The sequence below is a fragment of the Plectropomus leopardus genome, chromosome 14 (genome assembly GCF_026936395.1).
Source record: "Plectropomus leopardus strain MGB_pleo_1.0 chromosome 14, ASM2693639v1, whole genome shotgun sequence".
NCBI classification, from domain to species: Eukaryota; Metazoa; Chordata; class Actinopteri; order Perciformes; family Serranidae; genus Plectropomus; species Plectropomus leopardus.
Window position 1 is genome coordinate 32,521,762 of NC_142189.1, and position 12,544 is coordinate 32,534,305.

Genomic DNA, 12,544 nt, shown 5'->3' on the forward strand with positions numbered 1-12,544 from the left:
TGGACATAAAGATGAATAACAGCTGACGTTGCTACCATGGTAACCTCTTCACAGTTCCTCCCGCCCTTTCTAGTTGCCATTCCCCCCATATACGTCTGCTTTCTGTTCTCTTGTGCTGCAGAGTCACTGTGGACTGAGCGGAGTAAAGCTCCTTCAGGACTCAACAGAAATGAATGGAGTTCTCCAAGGAAGTCAACAGTAAACATGCTGCAATCCTCCGCCCTATCCAGAAAGAAATAGCATCTTATTTCAACGTGTAACAATAATTACTCAAGAAAAATATGTACTACTTGTATAGTATATTAACTAAACTGAGTTGGTAAAAAACTGCCATGCTAACTTCCCTTTACCCTGTCACACTCACTGGTGAGTGCATCATTTAGTTATTTTATGCTGTCGTGCACAGACACAAAACAGCTGTCCACACCAAGAACAAGAACTAAACCTATAACCATGTGAGTATGCACATAGATGAAGAGTAAGATTCTTAAAACAGACAGTTGTCTTAAGACTACCTGAGGTAATGCCACATAGCCTTCCCTCTAACATTAGCTATTCATAATAGCGGTCAGTAGATTATCAATCTGGTCGATTATTGGAGCCGATATATGGCATTTTGCTGATTATCTGTTTCGACGTTTTATTTTAATGAACGCCCATAAAATTATTTGATTAAAAGGTGCAAAGAAAGTGTCAGCATGGTAGAAATTTTTACTTTGTAAACCTCAGCGAGCTATTTTTGTCTAATCATTTTTAATTTAAATTTTCAATTTGTAAAAAAAAATAATAATAACTTGCTGTACAAGTTAACTTTTCTTTGTCTGACTTTGTTCTATGTTTGTTCTCTAGTAGAGATATTCTTAATGTACAAGTTTGATGCCACTACAGATATATAGGAGATTTGATTTGTGTCAATCAATAGGCAGGTACTTAAAGTCATTTCATTCAATGTGAAAAGAATTTCAAACCCAGTTAAGCAAAGTCAAATACTGTCAAAGATGAAAAGGGAAAATGCTCAGATTGTATTCCTACAAGAGACACACCTCACTCCCATCAGAACACAGAACGGGATTTTCAAGGGTATATTACTCATCCTATAAACCAGGCTGTAGGAGAGGCGTAGCAATATTAATATCACAAAAGGTATCTTTTGAACAATTGTCAGAGATAACGGACAAGGACGAGAGATATATAAAGAAAACATGGACGGTATTGTGATAACATTATGCAACATTTATGCCCCTCCTGGAAGTGATTTTGTTTTTTATAGAAAAATGTTTCATTTCATGATAGCGGCCACAGGAACTGTCATATGTGAGGGAGAGTGGAACGTTCGTCTTAACCCAAAACTAGACTCATCAAAAAATTTAACTGCTACATCACTGCATAGAAAAATTAATGTTGTAATTACAGAACTGGGCATATTAGATCTCTGGAGAGACTCTTACCCATCAGGTTGGGATTATACTTTTTACTCATGTCCCCATGACACTTATTCAAGAATAGATTATTTTTTTGTGTTAAAGAGGGATCGCTTTTAAATTCAGAGCTATGATATTGGAAATATTGATTTATCTGACCATGCGCCTCTCTCTTGCACTGTATATATTAATGACAACCTGGGTAAAACGTTGTGGAGACTAAATACAAGTATTCTCAGCAACCCAGAATTTGACTCAACTGAGAAGGGAAATTAAAACATATTTAGAAGAGAATGATAAGAAGGAGGTTGATACAGCCATATTATGGGATACCTTGAAAGCGGTTGTCAGGGGGAAAATTATATCGTACTGCACCCATCAAAAGAAAGAAAAACAATCAAGACTAACAGACCTTAATAAAGAATTAAACGATCTTGAGTCACTGTATAAAAGGGAACAAAAACCAGATCTACTGACAAAAATAAAGAAAATTAGGAATAAAATAAATATGTTTTACTCGCAGGAAACTGAAAAAAAGATGATATTTACAAAGCAGAAATACTACGAATTAGGCTCAAAATCTATAAGACTTTTAGCCAGAAAGCTACCAAAACAAAAGGAGGAAAACACAATATACAAAATAAGTGACCCAGAATCTAAAACTACAAAGTGTAAAAAAAGATGAAATACAAAGAATATTTAAAAAGTACTACAAGCTTTTGTATACGCAACTCCACTTAGAGGGTGAGCAACAAATTAATGAGTTTCTTACTTCTCTCAACCTACCTGTCTTATCTGAGGAAAAAAATCAAACATTAACAGCAGCGATAACTGAGGCAGAGCTAAAAAGTGCCATCTCCAGATTGAAAGTGAATAAATCACCTGGCCCAGACGGCTTTTCTACTGAGTGGTATAAGGTTTTTCAATTTGAGTTAATACCAACCCTACTTCAGGCTTGCAATACAACCTTAAAGGATGCTAAAATGCTCCCATCATGGAGTGAGGCAGTGATCTCAGTTATCCCTAAAGAGGGAAAAGACAAATTAGAATGCAGATCGCACAGGCCAATTTCAGTGCTGAATGTTGACTACAAATTATACACTGCTATCCTAGCTAAAAGATTGGAAAAGATTCTCCCCCAGCTTATACATAATGATCAGACGGGGTTTGTCCCAAAAAGATAAACACATGATAACATCAGACTATCATTACATATACTAAACCACATTTAGTGGAATGATTTCAAAGCCACCTTAGTCAGCCTAGACGCTGAGAAAGCTTTTGATTCAGTGAGCTGGCCTTTTTTAATATAAAGTTCTTGAAAGATTTGGCATGCGCAAAAACTTTGTAAGAGGCATTATTACGATATATAGCAAACCAACGGATAAAAATAAATGGATACCTCTCAGATACTGTCATTTTAGAGCGCAGGACGAAACAGGGATGTCCGATTTCACCATTGCTGTTTGCTCTCTATATAGAGCCCCTCGCACAATGGATAAGGCAGACAGGGAGCATCGAAGGTATCGGCATAAATGGAGATGACCACAAGGTGGCCCTATACGCCGATGATATTTTGATCTTCTTAAAAAACCCTGTTAAGTCATTCCCTGAATTAATAAACCTTTCAGAAAAATTTAGTAGATGTACAGGATACAAACTAAATGTACAAAAAACACAAATCTTGGCTTTTAATTATACACCCTCAAAACACCTTAGAGAGAAATCGGTCTTAATTGGGATAAGACCTCTAGAAATATTTGGGAATACAGTTACCAAAAAAAAAGATAAATTATGCCCCTCTCTTAAAAAAATGAAAGATGACATATAAAGATGGAACTCCATTTCCTTCCTCGGTCTTAGCCATAGAATTCACTCTTTAAAAATGAAAGTCCTTCCACAATATCTCTTTCTATTTCAAGCACTTTGTGTAGATGTTCCTTCAAAAGAATTTAATGAATTGAATAAAATAATTTCTAGATTTAGCTTGCAGGGTAAAACAAACCCGGGTGAAACTTAAAACTGTAGAACTCTCAAAGGAGGAAGGAGGAACGGCCCAGAAAGACATTGAACTATCTATAATGAATGATCCTCTTGTCCATGCTGTATTGGCTCACCAAAGTCTGGGAAGATATATTGATAATTTGAAAAACCTGTGGATGAAAGCCCAATTACAAATCTGTAATATGATAAAAGGAGAATATAAACTTGATCAAAAATTACAAATACTTCAATGGTGTGCTTACGATCCTGGGTTCATGCCTAATAAAATGGATCATAGGTTTACGGCTTGGATCCCGAAGGGAATAAAAACATTATAGTCCCTAACAGAAAAAGATAGATAGATAGAACGATAGAAAACATTAAAAATAAGACAGACTTTGATGATCCAATATTGAGAGTATTTTGTGATGCTTATAAAAATGTCACAAATAAAGATGCTATCTCTAAACTTTATAAAGGCCTTATGATAATGAAACCTCACTCTACACAATGCATAAAAGAAAAGTGGGAAAAAGAAGGTAACTTTTCAATATCAAATGAGGACTGGCTGTATGTGTGTAAATTCCATGCAGTTACTCACATGTGTGGCGTGAGTTTGGGTGGAATTGTTCTGTACGTTTTTTGTCACTCCGAAGCAGAAGGCACATTTTACTGGAGGGGACACTAGATGTTGGAGACAGTGTGGGTTTCAGAAAGCCAATCATTGGCATGTTTTCTGGGAGTGTCCAGTGATTAGAGCTTTCTGGATAGAATTTCACAAAGCATTAAAAAACATACTCAAAATTAACTTGTGCTTGCAGTTTTCCATACTTTTCTTAGGACATGGTGATTTTCAGGCAAAGCGCTCTGATAAATATATGTTTGGTATCCTAACCTCTGCCTGCAAAAAAGCCCTCATAAGGCGTTGGTTCCTTCCTGAACCCCCCACAATTCAGGAGTGGATAGATGTAGTAAATCATATTTACAGTGTGAATCACTTTATTTTTATTGTGAATCAGAAAATGATTTGGGGGGCACCCAGCACCGAATTTTGGCCCCCATGCCTTAAGTTGAGTATCATTAGCAGCTTTATTTCTATTGCAACCACCACATTAGCCGTAATTTTTTCCAATCCAAGGCCACTTAGGTGTGTTATGGAGCCATAATGGAAAGGCGAGCCCCTTATACATATGGGAGTGGCCACGTATGAGGGATTTCTGGGAGGTGATAGTCCACAATTTCACAGAGGAATTGTGGATTCAAAACTTCCAGATGATCCGCTCGACTTTTGAAGATTTATGTGATGCAATAACAGCTCTTGTAGCTCCTGCTGCATCATGAGGGAGCCAGTTCCTACTGACAAGCGCATAGCCATAGCATCATATGACCTAGAAAAGCCAAGAAACGTGTTTCCATTGCAGTTTTGCAAAATATGGCTTTCATGAATCACCTGAAATACCTCCTCATGCAATGTACTTACGCAATAAATAGGAGTTTTCTGGAAATTACGCATTTCCATTGGGTGTATTTTATATTCGCAATTTCAATTTGTGCAGTTTGAGGGTTAATGCAAACCCGCCTACTGACAGTAGTCTGAAACTGGAGTTTTGTGTCACAGTGTTTAATGTGTGAGTGTCAGAGATGGAAAGATAACAGTGTTACAATTCTGTGTGTGTGTGTTTGTGTGTGTGTCCCATGTTGTGTCTTTGCCATGGTGATACGCCTTTGGCGAGGGGTGATTCATGCTTGCTTGCATCTCTGATGAGCTCTGTGGCCACGCCGGCTCGAGTTTCCTGATGACTGAAATCTTTTTCTCTTCTTGTGTTGCAGTTGAGAGAGAACTGGTTCAGAAGAGGACCTTCACCCGATGGATGAACCTGCATTTAGAAAAGGTTTGTTGAAAGCTTTATGAAATGCAGAGAATACACAAAGAGGGGAGACTGTAATCATGGTCTCCATGCTCTGTTATTACACCTTTTTTAACACCTGGGTGGAACAAGACAGTCTCTTTTATGGCAACTCTGACCAAATTCCCATGGTAGCTCCATCTTTACCACAGACTACATCATAAAGTAAAGATTGTCCCGCCACGCTTTCTGTAAGTGTTTTACACTGCGGCGCAGCCACATGCTATACATAAACAACTGCTGCAGTCTCTCCAGCTCACTCTATGAATTATACATGTGTATGTGTGGAGCTGCCTGTGTGCAGCATTAAACTATCATCAGGCTGTTAAGTGTTAATCTGAGAGAACAGTGGCAATGTTACAGGTCTAGCTAGCCCAAGGTGGTCGCTTTCCTCCTCAAACTGCCACCCAGTGAGCTGCTGCATGTGAACAATAGCTGGGTGGATGAGGGGCCCCTCCTCTGCGCTGCTGGTCACAGCTTTGGGCCAAATACAGAAGAAATCCCCCAAGGTAACCAGTGACAGGCCCGTCAATGAAAGGGACTAAAAACTAGGCTTCTATGGAGGCCCAAAGGGGACTGTAAGCTAAATGCATAAATATACCACTGTGACAGATAAATTCAGAGATAGATGAAGACAGTACTTTATTAATCCAGGTGTAAAATTTAACTACTAGAGCAGTTTACGCAACACAATACATAGATTTAAAAAAAATAAAAATAAAAAAAATAAATATTTAAATCCAATAAAAAATTTTTGAAGGGGGTTGAATGGTCAGTGAGTCCAGGCTGATGTTATGTATATATAAGATATAGTTTTGTCAAAACTAAAAAACTACATTTTTAATTTTAAAATGTAGCTAAATATTATTTTATAAATATTATACTTATAAATGTAGCTATATATATATATATATATATATATATATATATATACACATTTTTTGTTATTCGTAATTATTTAATTATTTATTTATCCTTTTGATGAAATAATACTTTATTTACGCTAAGACTGTTCTGTCCCTTTTAAAATTCTATTTTTCATTTTATTTTATTTATTACAGTACCAACAAATAGATTTTTACACAAAAAAAAAGGTTTTGCTAAGTACATGTCTTGGTCACAATTCTTTAAGAAGACAGAGAAGGAGGAGTCCTCAAAATCTTAGTTTGTGGTATGTGTTTATATAAACAAATTAATGTTTGCCAAGATACTATTTTGAAGTTATTTGACATACAGGTCAGGTTGATTGGTGACTCTAAATTGCCCTTAGGTGTGACTGTGAGCGTGAACGGTTGTCTGTCTGCGATAGTCTGGCGACCTGTCCAGGGTGTACCCCGCCTTCTGCCCAATTACAGCTGAGATTGGCTCCAGCCCCCCGGCGACCCTTGTGAGGACAAGCGGTTACGGACAATGAAATGAGTTATTTAAACTCTTAAATATCAATATTATCTGCTCAAAATTTCAATATTAGTCAGGGTATAACATAACATGGTTTGATTAATCAAAACTAATATCATAATATGCCTTTGAACAATGTCGTGGCTATACCTGAGTGGCCCATCTTCTTAGAAATGTATAAAACAAAAAAAGCTCTTGTAATCTAGTAATAAATAAATACAAACAAAAGCTGAAATGGCAGAGAAGTTACCTTGGTTTCATCATTTTTAAATGTTTGTTGAAAGCATGAGTTACAGTCTGGCTGACATGGTCTGATGGAGGAATATTGTAAAAAGGCTCAGTGACATTAAACATGTTGATAAAGCCTGTGCTTTCCTCTACAGAGCAGTGCGCTGATGTAACCTGCTGTCGTGTAGCAGATGTGACCTACTGTTGTTTTGTTTTTATTGTTGTTGCTTTATCATGATAGATGCTACGGGACATGTTGCATTCAGTGCTATAGTTTTCATTTTAAAATGACATAACATTAGATTCATATGATGTAAAAAGCAGCTGTCTGCAAAGTCACCAAAACATTCCAAACCTAAATTCTAAATCTGGGTTTCAAACAGGGGACGTAAGGCGAAGATACAGTGTGAGGTGAAAATGATGGAAAATCAGTTGTTGTAGTTCAGCTGCCGATTTGATCCTCTTATCAGTGCAGTTATCAGCTGCAGCAGCCATGGCTGCGACACACGACTCATGGCGGCAGTTATGATGCTATAAAAACCTCGGTGCTGGCTTGCTGCTATTTGCGTCATAAATCATACTCCCTCGAGTCAGGTCAATTTCATTTATAAAGCCTGTTCACCTCAAGGGGTTTCACAATCCACTCAGCATATGACACCTTCTGTACTTTCACCCACGATTCAGATCAGGAAAAACTCCCCAAAAATGCCTTTAACCCTTTAAAACCTGAGCAAATTGTTTTGATTTCTTTTAAAAATATCAGAAGAAGGCAATGAGCAACTGTAATCTTTCAGTCAGTCAATCTTAATTTAGTCTCGATGGATCATTGAGAGCAAGCTCACATTTTAAATCATGATGAGGAAAATGCATTACACAAAAACAAAAAGTGCACAACTACACAATTGAAATAAATTAAAATAATTAATATTTAAAATGAGATCAGAAAAGATTTTTAAAAAGTCATTTAAGAAAGCTGCAACTCAACAAAATTGCCCCAAAATTAACCAAGAAATCAGTAAAAAGGTAAAAATAAAAAACCTGAAAATAAGTAAAAGCAAGAAACAAACAAACAAACAAAGATATGTATAAAGAAGGAAAGAAAGAAAGAAATGTATAAAACAAAAAGAGACAAGAAAATGACCTATGATTATTTTTCTTTAACATAATTTTAAATATAGAAATAAAACAACAAAAAATATATTTCATTTTTTCATAAAAAAAAAACAACCTGAAAATCAGAGATTTTTTTTTAAAATAAGGAAAAGAAAAGAAAGAGAAAAACAAAACAAGGAAATGAAATGGTAAAAAATTTGTAACTTCATCAACCTAATACAAAATTGAATTGATTGTTATTATTATTATTATTGTTATTATTATTATTATTATTATTATTATTATTATTGTTATTATTGTTATTATTATTATTATTACATAGAACCTTTAATAACATAGTTTTACAATGTACTTTGATAGAAACCCTTACAGTGAATAATGGGGAATAATGACCAAAATGCTGCCGTCAACACGAGTAGCGCTCACTGCAGTGAGTCTTCTCACTGACAAGCGTGAGTTACTCTGAAAAAAATCAGCTCTCAAAGTGCTTTCCAGCCCGAGTTACCAGGTATTGCATGGTTATAAAAATTAAAATGTAATTAATTCATTAGGCCCCAGCGTATCTATCTATCTATCTATCTATCTATCTAGTTTATTTCCCTGGGCTTTTATTGTGACATGGTTACTTTTACTTCCTCGTCACGTGAGCGCCCTGATTCATTTCTTCACTATTGTCCAAATCACAAAAAGAAATGGACATAAACAAAATTCGACCATTATTTTGAAATTAGTTTTCTCTATTTTAGTTTCTGACCAAACACTGGCTCATGGAAAAATGGCTCTGAACTTCAGTTTTCTCGTTTTTCATGCAGTTCAATCCCGTCTTTAAACGAATTATACTTTCATACCCTGACCACCCAACAGGTTTCACTGATTGTGAAAGGCTTCTGAATGCAGCACAGCAAAAGTGATGTTGATCCAGGCTCTGACTGCAGTTTCTTCTATGTCGTCCTTGATCCTGCACCAGCAGATGTGCAATATATGTCAAGTTTACAGAAAAGTGTAGTATCAGTCAGTAGGATTCATGTCAGACAAACCATAACTATCAACTGACTGCAAGGTCATTATGAAATCACAGTAATGGTGTCACTGCCTGCCAGTTCACCTGTCCATTTGCACATGGTCTTTACATCACTGTGTTTACACTGCAGACGCTGTAGTTTGATGCCTGTCTCTGTTTTCAGTCGCTGAGCAGGGGTGAGTCCGGGTGAGCAGAGTCTGAGCGTCTGATCATATCTTTTGTTTTCTCTCACACAATGAGCCTCTCTTCTCTTACTCACTGTTTGGCCCCACATCAAATCTCTGACCCAATAATAAACAATCATACATTTGTCTTCTGTCATATTGGAAAGTTCCAGTCACTTCACCCCCCCGCCACCGTTCACCCATCCACCGTATATAGACAAGTTGACAAATGCCTGAGTTAGTAATCGCTTGTTGTGATAACAGGGCTAAATGTTGGCTCGGGCTGTGCATGCTGTGGGTTACTGACGGATTTTAGATTGAAGATAAATCTGCATAGTTTTCTCTTGTGTCAGCTGGTAGTGTATCTGACTATGCTGAAATTTCTAGGGCTGCACCGAATGTCTTTAAATATTTTCTTTAATAGTTTCTTGCTGAGGTTTTTCGCAGAAAGCTTTTCAGCAGAATATTTTCTCAAAATGTTTGACTTTAGAACACACTGCAGTTCTTGGAAACATTTAGATCACAAAAGTAATAACAATAAGGGCTACACGGCATTGTTTTTTTTATTATTGCAGATATCCGATACGCCGATATGTAAACACTCATTTGGCTGATAACAATACAGATATTGATATGTCATTTTTTTTCCCAAGCTAATTGTAGTGATCATCAAGTCTCTTTTGCAGTGTAATTAACATCATATTATTCATACCTTTATCATGATGGCCGACCAGCAGATGGAGACATTAAGTATGATGCTTTTCAATGTATGTAATATTCAGTCATTTTGCAAAATAAGAAAAATACTATAACTTAGGGTTGATGTTTTGTACATGTTCAATTTGTCAGTAAAAAAATTAGTTTGTTGGCTGATTCCAATATTTAATTTTAAAGACAATATCTGCTGATGCTGTTGATATTATCAAGCAACCCTAGTGACAATCCTACAGAGCCACCATTGCAATCTAATTCTTCAAAGAGTATAATACTAACAATACTTGTGCAGTTTATTTTTTTGTTTTTATCTTTCAATCTTCATCTGCAACTGCACAGAAATACAGAATGAACAGACATTTAAAAAAGAACAACGTTGTAGCATTTAAATGTTGATTCAGAATCCCAATGTCAGCATCATGAGTGAAGCTTTATAACCATCTAATCGGTACAGCTCTACAAATTTCCCAGTATAAACATCTCTGTGTATGCTCTTATTGTTACTAAAAGTGTGCCACAGTGATTTTTCAGTGGCAGTGATTTGAAACAGACAAGTGGTGTTTGTGGTGAGCTGAAGAACGTGTTTAAAAGGAACGGCTGCACAATGTTGGAATTTAGAACTAATTGTGCCCACTGTGTTCTTAGACAGATACATTTGCACTTGTAAATTTACCAAGTGTTGCAGCTCTAATTCTCACCTCTCTTCTCTCCCTTCTCTCTCTTCCATCTTTCTTTCCCTTCATTTTCAGTGCGACCCACCCATCGAGGTCCATGACCTTTTCCGGGACATACAGGATGGACACATCCTCATGGCCCTGCTGGAGGAGCTCTCCGGCTGCAAACTGGTGAAACTTTTTTAGTGCCAGATCATTTGTCCACCAATCAGCCAAAACATCAAAACCACTGAGAGATAAAGTGAATTACATTGGTCATCTTATTAAGATGCAATGTTAGGCTGGGACACCTTTGGTCATGGTATTCATGTGGAGGACACATGAGACGTACCACCCGCCCAAACATCATTACAATCCAAGTACAGAAGGACAATGCACTATGTCACACCACAAAAACTGCTCAGGACTGGACTGTGAGCAAGGAATGTGATAAATAGCTCAAGGTGTCGACCTGGCCTCAAATTCTCCAGATCCCAATATGATTGAGTATATGTGGGACATGCTGTGATGATGGTGAGGCCTCCTTGGATCGGACTCGGTTCTGAACTGTCATTGCATGAGCACAGGATGTCTGTGGGGTGTCCTGTGGTGTCTCGCACCAGGGCTCCACAGGGCTTATTTGAGTCCTGTGGATTGCGAGGTGAGGTATCAGTGCATCCAAAGAATTCTCTTTTGTATTGGGATCAACAGTGTTTTGGCGGGGAAGTATCAAATGGCATTAACATGAATGCCACAACCAAAGTTTTCCCAGCAGAACACTGTATTGTAACAAGATGCTCATCGTTATTAAACTCACCATTGGTTATAATGGTTTGGCTGATCGTTGGCCTACTCATATTACCAGCTTCTTCATTCAGCATTACTGGTATTAAGAGGGGTTGTGTTGATTGGAAAATATAATACTTTTATTGTTCTGAATGATCCTCCAGCTTCATGGGTTCAAGAAGTCCTCCCATCGAATTTTCAGACTCAACAACATTGCCAAGGTCCTGTCTTTCCTGGAGGAGAGAAATGTGAGTGCCACAGCAGGTAGCATGAATGACTGCAGCTTGATGGGCTGTATTTTTAGCTAGGCTGGGGCAGTATATCGTGTTTCATACCTTGATGCCTTCATAAAATTTCACTAGGGTAAATGGTATGTGCCAGTATAAGTGTGTGGCGCTAACAACCCCCACTCCACCCCTGACGGTGGGTGCGCTACTGACTTTCAGCCTTTGGACTCATCAATGCACAACACAAAATGTTAAGAAAAGTAATATTCTCACGCTATTTTCTTTATTAAATTGAGAAATACGACTGTGCACCTTTTGACTTCAACTTCTCTCGGTCACAGAAGACTGACGAGGCTTAGTTGCTTTGTTAATTCATCATAAAACATATTTTCTTCAAATAACAAAAACAAAATAAACCTCAAACCATCTTGGTTACTCTTGCTAGTTATCCAGTTGATAAGTCCACTTTTCCAACAGACACCAGATTCGGTTTGGTCGAAATAAATCCTTAATTTACCAAGTTAGATGTAAAATACACAGTCTCTGCTGTTGTTGGGTGCCGACTGTTCACAGTCCTGTAACTTCTGCCTCCACCTCTAGATACAACTGTGTCTTTCAGCTCCTTTAGCCTGTTCCACCAGTAGAGGCCAGAGACTGGGCTCTGGTGGTGCATGCTGTGGACTAAATACAATGTGTTTATGAAAAGAGAAGCACCTATATTTCAGACGATATTGAAAAAAATACCTTTGAAATTTTTAAATACCCTAGTATACTGTAATACCGTGATACCGCCCAAGCTTACTGTTAGCTCATACATCCATGTGTTCCCAGGTAAAGCTGGTCAGTATCGATGCAGCTGATGTGGCCGATGGAAACTCCTCCATCATTTTGGGACTCATTTGGAACATAATCCTCTTCTTCCAGGTAAT

The 12,544-nt window shown here is 37.4% G+C and overlaps 1 protein-coding gene across 2 annotated transcripts in view; it reads left to right on the forward strand.

Moving 5' to 3' along the window:
- The window catches only part of clmna (calmin a), a 58,839-nt gene that overhangs the window by 31,771 nt on the left and 14,524 nt on the right, over positions 1–12,544 (forward strand). For both annotated transcript variants that reach the window (XM_088087419.1, XM_088087420.1), the window contains exons 2-5: positions 5,235–5,296; positions 10,699–10,794; positions 11,553–11,636; positions 12,447–12,539. In XM_088087419.1, the coding sequence (XP_087943545.1) occupies positions 5,235–5,296; positions 10,699–10,794; positions 11,553–11,636; positions 12,447–12,539 (335 nt within the window). The remainder of the gene's footprint in view (positions 1–5,234; positions 5,297–10,698; positions 10,795–11,552; positions 11,637–12,446; positions 12,540–12,544) is intronic.